Source organism: Cryptomeria japonica, chromosome 5 (assembly GCF_030272615.1).
Source record: "Cryptomeria japonica chromosome 5, Sugi_1.0, whole genome shotgun sequence".
NCBI lineage: Eukaryota > Viridiplantae > Streptophyta > Pinopsida > Cupressales > Cupressaceae > Cryptomeria > Cryptomeria japonica.
In genome coordinates this window covers 908,470,871-908,489,277 of record NC_081409.1, presented here as the reverse complement: position 1 = coordinate 908,489,277, position 18,407 = coordinate 908,470,871, and the positions used below count along the sequence as shown (strand labels likewise).

At 36.3% G+C, this 18,407-nt stretch overlaps 1 protein-coding gene across 12 annotated transcripts; it reads left to right on the top strand.

The window, feature by feature from the left end:
- The first annotated feature begins 585 nt into the window (after positions 1-585).
- LOC131066211 (uncharacterized) lies at positions 586-10,640 on the top strand. Of its 12 annotated transcripts, none has more exons than XM_058000917.2 (11): positions 586-1,874; positions 1,959-2,389; positions 3,059-3,362; positions 3,755-4,605; positions 4,796-4,887; positions 5,021-5,081; positions 8,809-8,871; positions 9,000-9,370; positions 9,503-9,565; positions 9,786-9,848; positions 10,396-10,640. In XM_058000917.2, exons 1-4 carry the CDS (start codon positions 1,733-1,735, stop codon positions 4,207-4,209), a joined length of 1,332 nt encoding a protein of 443 aa, XP_057856900.2. In that variant the 5' UTR covers positions 586-1,732; the 3' UTR covers positions 4,210-4,605; positions 4,796-4,887; positions 5,021-5,081; positions 8,809-8,871; positions 9,000-9,370; positions 9,503-9,565; positions 9,786-9,848; positions 10,396-10,640. The 12 variants fall into 12 exon arrangements, with proteins under 12 accessions (XP_057856900.2, XP_057856903.2, XP_057856894.2 ...); XM_058000920.2 differs by lacking the exon at positions 10,396-10,640 and having other exon boundaries at positions 9,029-9,050; positions 9,324-9,370; positions 9,786-10,341; XM_058000911.2 differs by lacking the exon at positions 10,396-10,640 and having other exon boundaries at positions 9,000-9,050; positions 9,324-9,370; positions 9,786-10,341.
- The last annotated feature ends 7,767 nt before the right edge of the window (positions 10,641-18,407 follow it).

The window sequence follows — 18,407 nt, the reverse complement described above, 5'->3', positions numbered from 1 at the left end:
ATCACATTTTGCTTCAGGACATAGATGATTTAAGGTTTTACTCCATGTTTCAGTTCATCTTTTTGTGCTCTCAACTAAAAAATGGTGACAAGGTTTGTATTCGAGTTAATAAACAATTGGATCAGATTAACTACCAATTTTTGCATCTTCAACAAGGAGATATCAAGTGTACCAAAGAGTTGCACAAGTTCTTCAAGCTTCAAGCTTAATGTGTTATCCCCAAAATTGTTATACATGTTCAATGTATGCTTGAGAAGCTCATCGTATTTTTTGCTTTATAATGTTCCGGTTGATGCTACAACCCTTTGTTGAGCTAATTGATTCAACTATTTAAGATTAGTTATATTTGTTTTTTTTCTTCTTTTTGTAGTCCTTTCCTTTAGGTACCTTTCATTTTATTGTAATCTTTTTCAGCTTGTTCAATACAAAAAAATAAATAAATATACACAACATTACATAATGAAACCAGTTTATATCATATTATTGGAAAGCCACAAACATTTTAAAAAGATTTGAAACACTATATTGAAGATGGTTTGCTACACCATACTTAATTATGCTTGTTTTCCATCTATCTATTTGCAACCAAATGAAGTATTTTGTCAAACAGTTTACATGCAATCAATTTGCGCCTTGAGATACATCTATCCAAAGATTGATCCCCTGCAAATTTATTTTCTCGCCGAAATCCCTTCAAGCTCTCCAATAAGAGCAATATGTTTGCGCAATAAAACTCTGACGCATCAGTAGGCTCTGTCAGCATCTAGGGTTTCAATTAAGAATCAGAAAGGAGGAAACGAATCCTAACTGAGGTTAAATTAGCGAATCTCAAAACAAAAATTTAAAGCCTCAAAACATTCACGTACTGAACAGAATTCTTCAAGCCCAATCATAGATAATTGTTTGGAAAATAGCATATCAAAACCAATCTCCCTTGCTACTGCAATCTAAAAACATGAAAAGTGGATCTAAAAATATCGGGGTTTTAGAGCTCACAGATTCTTGAGCTCTTCTAAACAATATTTTTTCAGTTTGTAAAAGAAAGTATTAGCTGCGAGGTAAAATTTACTTCGGTTGGAAGCTCAGCGGCCCTTTGGTTTTGTGAAAGATTTCGAGTTGAAATGCCTTTAAAAAATACTTTATGGCGGTGGCAAAGCCAGCAGGTTACAATGGACAGTTGTAGAGCACTTCATAGGATTGATTCCAATTGATAATAAAATCAAATCTCATTTAACTTTATGATTCATCTGATCGCATGCACTATCCACCAATAGTGCGCTCACATTAGCTCTTACGCTCGCGCTCCCCACACCACCAACCCAGAATTATACCGAGTGCTGTCGCCTGTTAAAAAATGGATTAAAATGGAGGATTCGGTACCCACGAACCAGATCACCTCATTAAATTTTGAAACGTTGGAGGCATCTGAGCACTCAACGAGTCTGACGACGCTGGTAGAGCAACCACGTTGCTGAGATGTCTCAGAGTGAGTTATGACGCGAAAATTATATGTGGTTGTGTTTGCGGAGAGGAAGAAATCTTCTGCATTAACAATTTCATGCCTGAATTTGGCTGAAAGATGAAAATGTGGACTATTGTAGCGGCTGCAGAGCGTGGCTTTTTAGGCAATTGTTGGAACAAGGCTCCAATCGATGACGGAATTTGAAACCTAGACTGAGAACAAGAAACAGAATAAGAAGTGCTCTGAATTCTTCAAGTCAGGTAGAGAATAATGCAAATCCAAACAAGTTTGGCATTAATGGAGGAACCTGTTCTTCGTTATCCTCAGGGAAAGAACACTCCAATTCTAGCTCCAAATCGCAAGTTCTGGAAAATAAAGCTGTTCACGTCAGCAGCAACCCTTTTTCTGGCAGGTATGATTAAAATGCAATTCTTTTATTAGCATGATTTATAGATGTTTGGACTTTTGGGTTGATTACAATCTTCATCTTTCACAGATACATCTGTAGGCTATCTTTTGGTTTACTTTGGAGTTGGCATTGGCATAATGTCCACAATCATATCAAGCAGAAGGGAAATGGAGAGGCTTACCTGTTTGTTGAGACAAAAAGAAGAATTGGTTGAGGGCCTAGAGGAAGAGCTAGAAATGCGAGGTTCATGGACTGTGAAAGACCTCACTGATGAAGCCCATAATTATTTAGAAATTTCTCAACATCCCTTGGGTAAAGAACAAGGTCAAAGTGACGCTTCTCTTGATGCATTGTCAAACAAAGCCTGTGAGGTTGATAAGAGAACTCCAGGTAATGACCCTGGCAAACAAACGGAGAACATGACTAGTATTGAAGCAGAGCTTGAAGCCGAGTTGGAGAAACTAAAATTCAACTTGCATTCTTCTAATAATCAGAGACTTGTTTTTGGAATCAACGAGGTTAGCTACTTATCATTCTTGGAATCTAACTCGCTTTATTTGTTCTAATAGATATTAAAGCTGTGCTGCCTGCGTTAAATTTGTGCCAACCATTCCATTCTTGTAGCAAAGTTTCATTTTCTAAGTAAAAAATAGTCAATTCTTTGTGCTTCCGTTGCATTGCAAAATCTGGGCTATTAGTGACACATTAACTTGCAGTTCAGATCGGTCACTATGAAAACAACACTATTCTGTTTTGATAGGAGTCATTTTTATCTTATCCCTGGAGCATAATTCATTGGTTTGCTTGGCACTTGAAAATGTTAATTTTTTGAGAAGTCCTCGTGAGAATAATGACTTGACATGCATTGCCAAAATATAAGATTGACAAAACGCTAAGATTCCTTATTGATGACAAGCAAAGTGAAATGGTACACTCGGTCACAATGAATATGACTAGAGGATACGTCCAGCATAACTCAGTGAACTATATATTAGAAAATACCTTGTAGCCTTTTACATACTTTGACTTAACTGCTGGTTGGTCATGTTTTGGGTTACCTATTGTGTTGAAATTTTAGTAGCATATTTGTAAAGCTGTTTCAAGTTTCTTTAGTTTTATATTTAGGATTTTCCAATGGTGTTTTATGATCACGCAGCATAACCCTGAGAATTCCAATGGTGTGGCAGATTGATCCAGATTACATTGCTGATGTTGTTAATGGAGAACTGAGAGAGGACGGGATCACGTGTAATGCAGAATCAGAAGAAGATAATAGTCTTTCAATATATGACGAATTTAATATAGGAAACTTTGCTGTTTCACCAAGGGATTTGGAAAGACGCTTGCATGAGGTTATAATATCAAGGCTCCAGGATCGCATCATAGAGCTTGAAACAGAACTTGAAGGTAGTCAAACTAAATTGCAGGCAATCAAATTAGCTCAGAAGCAATCAGATGAGCTGTATCAAACTTCCCAATCATTAAATTCAGGTATTTATTAGCTTTATAGGTTTTGCTTGCAATTTTTTTCATTATGAATTTCAGGTGTATCAGAATAATTCTTGGTTGCAAAATGGAAGATTCTAGAATGGCTTAGAAAACTGTTAGTTGCAGAAGAATAAAACCAATAGCAGTTATGGAAAGTCACTTAGTAAACAGATCCCTGAAGTTTCACAAATTGTGGCCTCTGGTGCTCAATAGTAAACTTTTTTTTTTGATTTGTTGTTACATTTCTATGACATATATAACACTGGGCTGCAGCTTGAATGCTTGCACAGTACTATTTTTATTATGCCAATAGATGACTCTTCAATCAGTATACGTGTAAATGAGGACTGGTAGTTAGTCTTAAGTTCTGAATAATGGGATTTTATTTGTTGCAGAAAGTTCTCATGGACTTCAGATGGCAGCAAATAGAATCTACCAAGCATCTCAAGTAGGACAGGCTTCTTCTCATACCTTTACCAATCCACAAGTTTGCTTTGGAAATGACCATCCTTCTTGGGGACCATCATATTCTGCACCGAAGCCCGTGGTCCAAAGCAATTCATCATCCACAGGTAAGAGTACATACAATCAACCATTTACTGTACCTGCACAAGGAAAGCAACAGCCCCATCACACAAATTCAGAGATGGCTAGTGAATCAACTTACCTTCAGACTCCACCACAAACATTGTACAATCAACCCAACAGCTCTGCATCACCAGTAGAAGCCACATGTGCCATCAATGTCAACAAAATTCTGGTTGGTTCTGCTTGCAAGCTTGACTCATTGCTCAGAGACCAGAATGTTGTCTATGGTGGGGAAGAAGCAGATCAAGAGATTAATAACTGAGACTAGATCCTCTGAAGTCTTGAATACCTCAAGCAATTCTGCAAACCCAAATGCCCTTACTAAAGATGAAAGCTCTGCTAAAGATCCTTCTCCAAGAAAGTTAAACCCAAGAAAGGGAGGGTAAAGGGGGCATATCAAAACTGGGTTGGATTTTGATGGTTTGGTTGCAACTTCAGCATTAAATGTGGTCAGACCAGGTTCCAACAAGGCAGCATCAACTGACTGCATATCTCCATGCCATGTCTCTGTCAATTGCAGTGAAATGGATTTTGCTGACATCCTTATCATTGATCCTGAACTTGATAAATTTGTATCAGATTCCCTTATGAATTTTGGACTGGAATCAGAGGAATTAGGATCTGTCACTACTTTATCGGATCAGCCCGATGACATGAGGTAAACAACATAGGTACACATTGACCTTTTCATTTTGTGCATTGCATAGAATAGAAAATTCTGTGCAATTTGCTAGTAGTATCTTTTGTTCCATCTTCCCATTTTAATTTGTTAGATTTTCATTCGACCAATAAAATGAAAGCCAATGATACCATTCATTATTTCTCATGTTTTTAAAATGTTTAAACAGTAAATTATTAGCAGAAAATCGAAGTTGTGGAAATGCAATCCAAACTTCAGTGCACATTGGAGTTCTCACAAAGAAGGACATGAACATTCATGGTGAGAATACGTAAACGACTTTATTTTATTTTTTTAACACAGTTCCTTTCATTTCCATGAGAATCTCTGTTTCGGTTATGATGATAAATTTAGTTGTCTCTAATTCTCTCTTTGTTTTGCAAAACCATTTCAGCTGCCATAAAGGTTAAGAATGTTGCAGACCAACACCAACCAAAACACTTCTAATTGCAAAGGTGAAAGTTACTCACCCTTATCTCAAGTGATTCAAATGTTGTGAGCCTAAGTGCTAGTTGCGTTCTATTACAAAGTTATTCATGGTGAGAATACAAAAAAAAAAAATTCTTTTACTTTTTTGATAGAGTTCCTTTCATTTCCATGAGAACTCAGGCTTTGGTTATGATCATAGTTTTAAAACTCGTGGACTTGCCACAGACTCGTGAGTCCCTTGGCGGGCCGAGTCAACTCGCCAAGGACTTGCGAGCGGAGTCCTTTCCAAGGACTTGCAAGTATTTCCCATGGACTCACGCAACTCTTTCGCTCGGACTCACGAGTCTTTTGATTGGACTCGCTTGACCCAGAAAACACGCCCAACAAGCTAATAAAGTGTTTTTTAAAACTTTTTTCATTCATTTGGGTTTGTTTCTTGGTCAAAACAAGTTTGTAGGGTTTGAAGGAGGAGAGGAAACAAGATTAAATCAGCAAAAGAGATCTAGGTAAGGATTTTTCCTCTTTTTGTTTTCATTTCCATGTTTTGAAAATCCAAAAAATCTTGAAAAACAACAGGATTTGCTGCCAATTTTTTTTCTATTTCCCTTCCTAACTTATTTCCTTATATTTTTTTCTTGTTTTTGAATTCTATTTTTTCCAAATGATTCATTATCATTTTTTTTGTTGATTTTCCACAAAATCGTGTAGATTTTTTAATTTTTTCATGTTAAAACAAAAATGGCAAGTTCAACTCCAACTCCAAGGGCAACCCCAAAGCCAAGAAGACAAAAAGACAAAGCATGGAAGTATGGGATTCCAGGAAACAAAAAGGGGGAGGTCACTTGCACTAAATGTACGAAATGGATGACTGGTGGAATCAATAGATTAAAATACCACCTTGCACAAATGCCTAGATATGGTGTGGACATATGCCCCAAATCAACTCCAGAGATTATTAGAGAGATGAAGGCCCTTCTTGCTGAGCATGATATGCAAAAGGAAGAAAGGCAAAAAACAAAAGAAGCCATAGCAGCTGCAATGAATCCCACATTGTCCACTTCGGGTCCCATTGGTCACACTCGTGGTCGTGGAAGCCCAAATTTATGTCAGTCACTTTCATCTTTTGTTGACAATGAGGGTGAGGCTAGTGACACTCCTTTTAGATCAAACCCTAATTTTTTTGTACCACACAATGTTCCAGGTGCACAACCTTCACTTGAAGGTACATGATGGAATAGAGAGAATCATGAACAAGCAAGGATAGCAACATCAAACTTTTGGTTTTACAATAGTATACCTTTCAATGCAGCAAACAATGTGTATTGGGAAGGTTTGGTTAATGCATTAACAATGGCGGGTAAGGGGTTTAAGGCCCCAACAGGCCAAGACTTCAGTGAGCCACTGCTAGAGCAAGCTGTAAGAAATACACGAGTTGTGGTTGATGATCAGAAAAGATATTGGAGGAGAAAAAAGATGCAACATTTAATTGGATGGATGGACAGATGGACGGAATATGACTCTTCTCAACTTCTTGGTGGCTTCAAATGGTTCAATGGTATTCCTAAAGTCTTTAGATGCCTCAAATGAAATTAAAAATGTAGAGACTTTGTGTAATCTATTGGATGGGGTGATTCAGGAAGTTGGAGTTGAGAATGTTGTCCAAATTATCGCAAACAATGCAGCTGATCCGTAGGTAGAATGCTTATGGAGAGGCATCCTACGATTACATGGACTCCTTGTGCTGCACATTGCTTGGACTTGTTGCTAGAGGACATTGGGAAGACTAGATGGGTGAAAAAGGTGGTTGAAGATGCAAGAAGTGTCACCAAATTCATCTACAACCATACTTGGGTCCTTGCTTTGATGAGAAAACACACAAATGGCAAGGACCTTGTGCGACCTGGAGTGACACAATTTGCTAGCCACTTCATCATTTTGCAAAGCATTCTTGGTGTCATTCCTCATCTTAAGCAAATGTTTGTGTCTGATGCTTGGTTGGGGTCTGCATACTCCGAAAGACTTGAAGCAGAGAAGATTGAAGCATTGTTTTTGATGAAGGTTCAACAAAAGTGGAGAGGATTTGACTGCAGTAAGTTACAAACACAAACGTAAACGTTATACAAGATAATCTATTTGCTGATTTTATTTTTAGGGGTTAATTTTGTACTAATTTAAAATTTGTTTTCATTTTTTTAGGTGATAGAACCTTTGGTAAGGGTTCTTCGTATGGTGGATGGAGAGGACATGCCAATGGGCTTCATTTATGAGGCCATGGATAGGGCCAAAGAGGCCATTTCACATTACTATCGTGGAAATACAAGAAAATTTGAAATCCTTTGGCGCATCATTGAACGTAGGTGGATAAACCAACTCCACCAACCGATACATGCCTTCGCCTACTTCTTGAACCCGAGATTCTACTTCTCTGATTCATATAGGGCTGATGAGGAGGTCATGGCAGGTGTTATTGCATGCATTCATAAGATGGCACCTGATTCTGAGTTGAGAGACAAGGTTCTTGATGAGTTGGAGGTGAGATTTGACATTTGCAATTGCTCTATCTTTATTTATGAATTTGGAAATGTTCATTATTGAATTTGAGTTTGACACTTTGTCTATCTATTTATGAATTTGGAAATGTTCATTGTTCAAGATTTACAAGAGTGTAGAGGGGAGACTCTTCTCTTCACAACTAGCAATTGATAGGAGAGGAAAACAACAACTAGGTAAAAAATTTAGCAACTTAGTTCAATACTGCAAGAAAAAAACTACAAACTTGATTGTTACATTTTTTTCTCAATTCTAATATTTCTAAATGTTTTTGGTAGATTTATGATGGGAGAATTATTGTGCTGGCACACCTAATCTTCAAAATTAGTCGTCCGTGTTTTGTCTCAAGCATGTAGTGCCTCTTGGTGTAAACAAAATTGGAGTGTATTTGAGAGCATTCACACAAAGAAGAGAAATAGATTGACACAAAAGTGCCTCAATGATCTTGTCTTCGTTCGGTACAACTTTCGCCTTCGAGCTAGAAAGGGGGAGGGTGTTTCACATAAGGCCATTGACTTGGATGAAATTGATCCATATGGCGATTGGACCATGAATGAACAAAATGATGGTGATGATGTCCTCCTTACTGATGAAGAACTTGCAGAAATAGAGAGAGGAGCAGCACAAGAAGCAGAAGGAGCAAGATTGGATGAAATGGAGGAGGATGAAGATGAGGACCAAGATGAGGACTTTGATTTAGAAGAAGAATCATCTCACCATTTAGATACCTCAACACCTACGGCTACTACTTCTAGCTCAAGGCCTGAAAAATTGAGCTATATTAGGAGAAGTGCAAAAAGGAAGATGTTGTCTTTGCTTTAGTTTGTTCATTGTTGTTTTTCACATTTGGACATATCATTATATGTAATTTTGTAAGCATTTATAAACTAATGCTGCTATGATACATTTTAGAGTTTGAAACTATGAGTATGAATGATGAAATTTCAAATATTGAGTGTTTGGAGATCATATGACATGCGTAATGTTTCAATTATGGCTCTTATGTTCTCTAAATGCATTAATTTCTTTATGTTTTTTTTGTAAAACTACGTTTTTTTTTTGCCGAGTCCTTTCGTGAGTCTTTCAAGAGTCCGAGTCCCAAGTCCAATTTTTGGTTTGCCGAGTCCGAGTATTAAAACTATGGTTATGATAATAATTTTAGCTGTCTCTAATTCTCTCTTTATTTTGCAAAAACTATTTCAGCTTCGATAAAGGTCAAGAATGTTAAAGACACCAGCACCAACCAAAATACTTCTAATTACAAAGGTGAAATTTACCCTTATCTCAAGTGATTTCAAATGTTGTGTACCTAAGTGCTAGTTGTGTTCTATTACAAAGTTCTTGATTACATTGAATGTATGTTAAAAGTAACTAATCGAGATTCAAAATTTCAGTTGGTAATATTAGGGGTTTTGCTGAGCAGGAGAATGTACCAATACTACGAGGTAGTACCAAATACCCAAAAAATTCTTAATGGGGAGACTGGTGGGTTTAGGGTCCCCTATCTATGCTCACTGTAAATCCACTATGAGGTTGGGGAAATTGTTTCTGCAATACTACATTGGTCAAACTAATGGCCTGCTGCTGTATTTATCCATATCCATACAGAAAGAAAACATTCCTTAATTTGTTTTTTGAAAATATGGGATCTTTTGAAAAGCGATACGTGTTTTTTTTTTATGTCTAGTAAAGAAATGCATACGCTGTATCATCTGCAGATCCTGAGGTATTGGAGTTCTCACAAAGAAGAATATGAACATTCATGGTGAGAATACATAAATGTTTTTATTTTATTTTTTGGTACAGTTCTTTTCATTTCCGTGAGAATTTATGTTTTGGTTATGATAATAATTTTAGTTGTCTATAATTTTCTCTTTGTTGTGCAAAACTATTTCAGCTGCTGTAAAGGCCAATACTGTTTCAGACACCAGCACCAACCAAAACACTTCTAATTGCGAAGGTGATAGTTACTCACCCTTATCTCAAGTGATTCCAAATGTTGGGTGCCTAAGTGCTAGTTGCCTTCTATTACAAAGTTATTCATGGTGAGAATGCATAAATGCTTTTATTTTATTTTTTAAAATAGAGTTCCTTTCATTTCCATGAGAGTTTATGTTTTGGTTATCATTATAATTTTAGTTGTCTCTAATTCTCTCCTTGTTTTGCAAAAACTGTTTCAGCTGCCGTAAAGGTCAAGAATGTTGCAGACAGCAGCAGCAACCAAAACACTTTTAAGTGCAAAGGTGAAAGTTACTCAGCCTTATCCCAAGTGATTTCAAATGATGTGTGCCTAAGTGCTAGTGACATTCTATTACAAAGTCCTTGATGACATTGAATGTATGTGAAAAGTAACTAATCCAAATTCAAAATTTCGGGTGGTAATATTAGAGGTGTTTCTGAGCAGGAGAATGTACCAATACTACGAGGTAGCACCAAATACCCAAAAAATTCTAAATGGGGAGTCTGGTGGGTTTAGGGTACCCTATCTATGCTCACTGTAAATCCACTATGGGTTTGGGGATACTGTTTCTGCAATACTACATTGTTCAAACGTTATGGCTTCTTCTTGTGTGTAACCATATCCATACAGAAAGAAAACGTTCTCTTGATTTTTTTGATTTTTTTTAAATATTGGACTTTTTGAAAACCATACATGATTTTTTTGTTGTATGGCTGGTAAAGAAAAGCTTACACTATCATCTGCAGGTCCTGATTATGGAATGCCCACATTTTGTATATCATCTCATTTTATTAAAAATGATTCTTAATCCTTGTACTGGAATTGAGCAGGAACTCTTTAAGTTTTCTTATGCAGCAGGTAAAGAATTTGAAACAGGATAGATGCTACCATTCTTTTGTTTAATACATTTAAACATCTCCAAATCTAGGTGAGATTGTTTCTTACCTAATATAAAGTTGCCCTATTTGTTAACTCGGATTTTGATGGAATTGAGTTTTTATATTGAAGTTTGGCAACATTGGAGATTCTAAATTTTAGTATTTGTGGTTCTTGAATGAAGGGGATTGAAGGGCTTAAAGATATGCGATGGATCTGTGGAATTTTTACTTCCCATAAATAAATTTATCTTTAATTAGAATATATTTTAGGAAAAATTGCAAGGTTTTAAGCTTCAATGAGTTTGTGGGATTTGAGACCTTTAGCTTTCATTCGGCTTTGAATAATTTTTCATAATTCTAGAAAAAAAAATTGTTTCCTTTTGTATTGAGAAATTATTGGAAGGGATTTCAGTTAGTAAGAATTGTAAATTTTCCTAGTGAGAAACAACTTCCATTAAATTTACAAGTATATTCAGGTTAGTGTTGGCATTTATCTGTTTAGAAGTTAGGAAATCTAAGAGGGCCATGGCTTCATATTCTTGGGCTCATAGAAGACATGGGAATCATCAAATTCATCCCAATGGCATCCAATATAGGTAATATAGAATGTTAGTGGCCTATCACTTCAATAAATACTGCATATTAACTAAGAATCTTGCAAAAATACTAGGAGTTGCTGCTAGGTTTTTATAGCTGAAAAGACAAATTTTTTAAGGGCATATTCTGTTGAGACATGGACCAGCTAGGACTCGAACCTAGGACCTTTCATACGCTACTGGAGTGCTCTACCACTGAGCTACTGGCCCCTCTTGGACCAGTCCATCGTCGGTCCAGGTGTGGCTTATTTCCAACACCAACACCTCCCCTTAAGCCACACCTCTCGTGTGCTTGGGGCTCCTAGCTTGGACTTGGCTCTGATACCATGTTGAGACATGGACCAGCTAGGACTCGAACCAAGGACCTTCCATACGCTACTGGAGTGCTCTACCACTGAGCTACTGGCCCCTCTTGGACCTGTCCATCATCGGTCCGGGTGTGGCTTATTTCCAACACCAACATATTCAATATAACCCTAGTAATTTATCTCTGATTTAGAGGCTAGTGAATAGGCTAACATTACTGATCAAAGAATTTTATTCTTGAAGGTAGATCTTGATAAGGATAATGATAGCGTTGACAGGAATTGCTTCACATAATGTAATGGTGCAGCATTGGCCTAAGGCCTAGGTCAGCTGTCACTGACCAGCTCTCATCCTCAACCCCTCTTCAAAGATTGATTTGGTAAAGCCATATTCTTTCCCTGTTACGATGTCATCACAACAGATGCCCTTGGATATTTGTTACAAGCCACTAAGGTGCAGAATCAAGTTAAGAGCCAATGTATCTTCTTAGTGGAAGCAAAATGCATAAACTTTAATTTGTTGAAGACAGCCTTCTAGATCCTTTTTGGGATCAGAGGAATAGAAGCCTCGTATTAAATGATAAAGCAGAGCATGCATTGTACATATTGTTTGCTTTAGTTTGCATAAAATACCATCTTATCATTACAATTTGCACAAAAAATCATAATAACAGAGAATTCTGAGTTTCCGTTATACGGTATACCTCTGGGCCAGTATGCTAACATCAGCCAAGTAATCAACAATTGCGAAATCAAATTTATATCCCAACTTGCCTCATTTAGGCCATATTTAAGTGCGTTTTATTTTTCACTAGTCAATCAAGAGGTTTGTATCAATAGATACTGAATTAGAATTGGAGCAGCTACTGTCAGTGAAATTGCAGTGTGAAATCAACGAGTTGTATTTCGATCCCGATCTAGAGCTGGAAGAGATGCTGGGCTGGATGGAAGGAAGGAAGTCACCCACTGACTATATTTTTCTCATGTAAAACTGCTGATATCAGCAAGGCATGGAGCTAATACTTGTTGATTGGTTTGACCATCGTAGATGTAGTTTTGACTATCAGGTGCCAACATAGATGCTGAGTAGACTCTGCTAAATTTTGTTTGGCTGCTACTAACTGCAATAAACATTATATTTCTGTTTTCCTATTCCTTAGTACTTATGCTGAATGTTGAACATCAGAAAAGCCTTTGAGCACAATCAGATCCTGCATGCACATTGATTTTGAGCTTGAAAAGAGTAAACTAAAGCAATATTAACCTACTCTATTCAAAACACAAAAAGCACCCAGTTTAAGCATAAGTGTTAGCAAACATAGATAAAAAATGAAAGTTTTAATAAAATCAATCCTTGTTGCACCAAGAAATGGTGATAGTGCTCATTATTGGTTGGATGTGAGTGTTCATGCGAGCAGCACAAGATTGTATTCAAGATCATATGTTAAAAATAGCTTGGGTTGAGGCCAATTTATAGATTCTAGTCTCGAGGAATGGATTGCTATGATCAAAAGGTGAGATCAATTGCTCATATTGGTTGAGGGCCATGGAGAGATGGAAGGAGGACAAGCATCCTTGTATGATTGGAGGAGATGGAGGGAGAAGGATCAGGGGGAGAATCGATTGTGGAGATTCTCTTTGGGAAGATTGGATGGACAAGATGGAAGGAGTACTTTAGAGTACCCATGGAAAAGTACATTGGCCCATGTGACATGGTACCAAGACCATGTCACATGTACAAAGGTCCTTGCCTTGTGTGTGAAAGGCCTATGCCTTTGTACATATGTGGGGTCGTGCATGATTTGAGTGGGGTTTGACTAGGTTTAGGTCGTGCAAGTGGGTGATTAGGGGATTAAGTAGATTAGCCCACTTAATAAAAGGTGGAGAAAACAAGAGTACTTACCCAAGAGGGATGGGAAAGTACATTGATCCATGTGACATGGTACCAAGACCATGTCACGTAAAGGCTTATGCATTTGTACACATGTGGGGATGTGCATGATTTGAGGGGGATTTGATTAGGATTAGCTCATTCAAGTGGGTGATTAGTGGATTGGCCCACTTAATAAAAGGTGGAGAAAATAGGAAGTTAAATAAATAAAATATTTATTTAATTTTTGTTGTGAGGATGAGAGGATGTAGATAAAATAAATAATTAGATTTATTTACTTAAAATAAATAATTAGATTTATTTACCTAAAATAAACTATAGGAAGATAATGAGTAAATGATTTAGGTTAGAAAATGGGTGTGAGTGAATATTGATGAAAAGTGGATGAAAAGTGAATGTATTAACACTAAATTTAGTTTGTGGTAGTGAGTTCTCAAAATGTAGTATACTTTGTTACCACAACATCACCCCATGTAAATACACATACATGTTGTGCTACAACATCTAAAAATCATTGCATCATACCACATTGCATTCTCAGCTAATCACCAATATGAATAGCTTTGTTTTCTTATTAGTTTTTTTTTCATAAATTGCTTGAACTCTTTAAACTTGAGAAAATTTCATATTTAAAACACAATTAAAGCAAACCAATGTGCATCTTGAGCAGTCATTAATACAAGTGACATAAAATGGATATTTCTTAGAGAACCCACAACTACTAGACCAAGCACATCCAAGTGAATAATTTTTAATATTCTCTAGCTTTGTAATCCAAAAAAACCTATCAACCATCTTTTTATTAATAAGGATTTGAAGACCTTTTTCACCAATGTCACCTAAACAAACACTGGTGCCACAACACATGCATTGTTATGTCTATTAGTTACTTTGGCAAAATTACAAAATGTTGAGACATTTAGCTTAAACCAAGTCCCAACTTGGGATAGTCTAGAAAACCTAAAATAAGATTTACCAAATGTTGCATGCAACCTAACATCATTTAGCTTGGAAAATTTATTGGAAGTCTTGGAATATACAAAATATGAGTAAGAGCTTTTACCCTCCCATCACTTAAACACAATCATACCTTCCCATAGTAAAAAATTCAATGAAATTTTTTATCACCCAAATACACTTCTCCATCATAAGAATGATAGGAAGAGGGTCACTCCTTATGAATATTGTTATGATATGAACAATTTGAGTCAGATGAATTTTTGGTGGATTCATAATTCTTATTATTTATACACTCATTATTAACATGTCCCTGCTTTCCACTATTTTAGCACTTCACTCTAGATTCGAATTAAGAATTCAGTTGACAATAATTAGTGAAAAGCCTACAATATTGTAAAAGATAGTGAAAATAATACGTAATAGAAAAATCGTAAAAGAGATGTATGCCATTGCAAAATTACTTCATTATCTTTTAATTCAAACATTATCATCAATCACCATGTCTTTTGGAATTATAAATGAACAACTGGATGTGGAAACATAAGTAACAAAATAGAAAATTACCAAAAAAGCTATATTTATTTTGGTACCTCAACTTGGTGGAGTTAGAACTACTAGTCCATGGGGTGAAATTCAAACTTCCGAAAACCATCAGAAAGATCTCCAAGAGAATTAGTTTGAGTTTCTTGGAAAGCATGCCTATGACAACCATTCCAATGAATTGGCATAAGTCCTTAGACCAAATTCCTTTTTGAAGGCCTTTGAAAATGCAATTTACTGAAAGATGGAAAATATAATTTTTTTAATTTTAATTTTATATTTTTTAATCTTTGGTTGTGCAAATCTCATCCAAGGGCTCCTAGATCAATACGAGATCGTATGTCCCCCTTGAAAGAAAAAGGGCCACATTGCATCTATGCTCTATAGTAGATGAGTGAAACATGCTTCAATATGTTCCCTAGTCAACCACTTGCCTTGGTGAGAAAAGTGACCAACTTGAACCATACGAGAGATATGAATTTGTTGTTTTATAAGAGTGATCACAATAATGTCAGTGACAATCATTTTGTATTCAATTTTGTGCTATGAGTGTGGTCAATGACCTCTGAAGTGTCCAAGAAGGGAGGAAAATAAGGATGCAACAACTTTGCATTAAAAATTGGATGTAGTTCTAGAAATGGTGGCATTTTCACCAATCTAATTGATAATATTGTATGGACCATATCAAAGAGGATGAAGCTTCCTATTTGAACTTTGAATTTGTTATTTCTATAGATAAAGCCACACCATATCTCCAACTTGAACTCGATGAGGAGTTCTACGTTGATCATATCTTTTTTATATACTTTTTATTGGTGTGTTGCAAGATCTCATGAACTTGTTGTTGATTGTTTCAAATCTTTCCAACACAATTTACTACTTTATTTGCCTCATTTTTAGCATGTGGTGACAAATCAAGTTGAATAATTGGTAATGATATATCCATGGGAGCCAAAGGCTAATACCCAAGACAAACCTCAAGTAGATTGTGCCCCGAGGAGCTATCGAGTGCATGGTTGTAGTTGTGTTGGATATATAGTAGACTCACATCCCATGTGCAAGGATGCTTTGAATGATACATCTATAGAATGTGGATGATCATTCTATTCACCACCTCATTTTTCCCATCTATTTGTGGGTGAAATATAGTAGATTTTGTCAACATGGTATCCATCTTAGCCCATAATGATGACCAAAATTTGCTAACGAATTTACTACCCCTATTAGAGGAGATATTATGTGGTAAACCAAAATGGACCCAAACATACTCAAAGAATAGTTTATCAATCTCTTCTACAAAGATTCCCTTCTTACAAGCTACCATGATAGCCATTTTTGAAAACCTATCTACCACCACATACACACAATCATGTCCTTGTTTGGTAGTATAGAGGCTAGACATAAAATCTATTGAAATTAGTGGCCAAAATTTATCAAGAATGGGAAGGGATATGAGAAAGCCTATTTATGGTTTGTGGGCTTTGCATTGGCACAAGTTGTACATAATCGAATATATGAAGTGACATCATGATGCATATTTGGCTATAAAAATAGCTTTGAAGTATAACAATGGTCCGACCTATTCCAATATGGTCTACAATGCAATTGTAGTTTGCTCCCCATTTCACCTTTATTTGTTCCTTGGTGGAAATAGACATGTGACCCATGTGACAAAGAACCCAATCTTGCAATAAAAATTTGGGGACTTGCTTACCTTTAGTTAACTTTGTAAATGTTAGTAAAGTTAAGGTCATTAGCATGCAATTGGGCTCGAGATGATGTTTGATGGCCACAAGAATCTAACACCATTATTAAGGCTACAATTGGAGGCATGCTCAAACCATTTGCCACTTTGATATTACTTTCCTTCTTGAGGAGAATGTTGAGATGAAATTATTGCAAGTAGGTAGACCATCTTTGATGCCCCATCATTTTGTAAGTATCTGTGAAAATTGAAGAGGCTTGTGGTTTATGTGTATAATTGTCTCCTTCCCTAAGATATAGTGTTTCCATTGTTTGGAAGCCTAAACAACGACATCTATATCTTTTGTTACATGTAAGGTATTTGTGCATAGCATCAAAAAGGTCTCATTGTGGTAGGTAACTATATGTCCATGTTACATGATTATTGATCCAAGTGCATATTTAGATGCATCTATTTCTATTTCAAAGGGTTTTGTAGGTCTAGAAGGGCCAATACTAGTGTTGAGCGTAACCTCCTTTTTATTTCCACAAATTTTGGTTATTGTGCATCTATCCAACCAACTTTTTATATTATCCTCCCCTCAATGAATAATTTATAGGTTGTGCCAAGTGAGAAAATACAAGTACAAACCTGTAACTAAAATTTGCTAATCCCAAAAAATTGCAAAGCTCTACATAATATTTTTGGGATATGGCTAGTTTTTGATGCTAGCATATTTTTAAGATCAACACATACACCCTCACTATCCACAATGTATCCCAAGTATTGAATACTTTCCATACCAAAAGAACACTTTTCTCTATTAGCACAGAGTTTGTGATGTTGCAGTGTTGAAAGCACTTGCTCAACATGTTGCAAATGTTCATTCCAAGTTTTGCTAAAAATGACTTTGTCATCTAAATAAACAACCACAAAAGAATTAGTGGAGGGTCTAAGTACATCATTCATCATCCCCATGAAAGTAGCAATAGCATTGGCTAGACCAAAAGGCACGACTAACCATCCAAACAAACCTTCTTTGGATTTGAAAGCAGTTTTCCACACACCCTATTGATCAATCGGTACTTGGTCATACCTAGACTTCAAGTCAATATCACTAAAGAAATTAGCCCCTCTAAGTTGGTCCAAGAGATCATCAATCCAAAGGATTGGATACCTATTTTTACATTGACTTTTTTTAATGCCCAATAATCCATGCAGAGTTATCATTTGGCCTACCACATGGTGAAGCACTTGAATGAATATATTTGTTTTGGGGGAAATTAGAATTAGGAAATTTACCAAAACATTGAAACATGGGTGAATCCAATGGATCTAGCCACATCCCAAATAAGAAAATGCTGGAATTTTGATTAGATTCACCAGTTATTTGTTTGCTACCCTCTTTCTTAGTTGAATTTGGAAGGTAATTATGAAATTAGGGTAAAATGATGAATAATTGAAGTGAAATGTCAAAAACAGACTGCTATAGGTATCCCACGGAGCCACAAACTGAGTTCTGGGCAAAAGAAGATGTTTAGAACCTAATCCTAGAAGTTCAACCTAATTTTTCGGTACCGGGTGGTACAGATTTGCCCTAGTCCTCCAAATTTCACTCCATCTAAAGTTCAACCTATTTGTCATTGTCGACTCTATCGGAAATCCTGAGTACAACTCCTGAACCTTTTTCCTGCACACAAAAAGAGAGGGAAAGATGAAATGGATAGGGGTTTGCCTTAGGTCAAACCCTCGTTTAGGAATTGACCTTGAAATTGAAATAGTAATTGAAATGGAAATTACTACAAAATGTTGTCCTTTTGAGGGAAAAGCCAAATCTGAAGTAAAATGTTTGTCGTTGAAATGTTTACCTTGATGAAGTTTTGTTTGATCCTAATGCAAGAGTTTTAGGATGTGTTGTAGAATGTCTTCAAAGAAGGTTGATCACAGTTGCCATCTTGAATGCATAACTTTGACTTCACTTCTTCTCC

Excerpts from the sequence above, each read along its gene's own strand:
- LOC131066211 (XM_058000917.2), top strand. The coding sequence starts at position 1,733 with ATGCAAATCCAAACAAGTTTGGCATTAATGGAGGAACCTGTTCTTCGT. Across the intron at positions 2,390-3,058 it reads TTGTTTTTGGAATCAACGAG|ATTGATCCAGATTACATTGC; the intron begins GTTAGCTACTTA and ends ATGGTGTGGCAG. Across the intron at positions 3,363-3,754 it reads TTCCCAATCATTAAATTCAG|AAAGTTCTCATGGACTTCAG; the intron begins GTATTTATTAGC and ends TATTTGTTGCAG.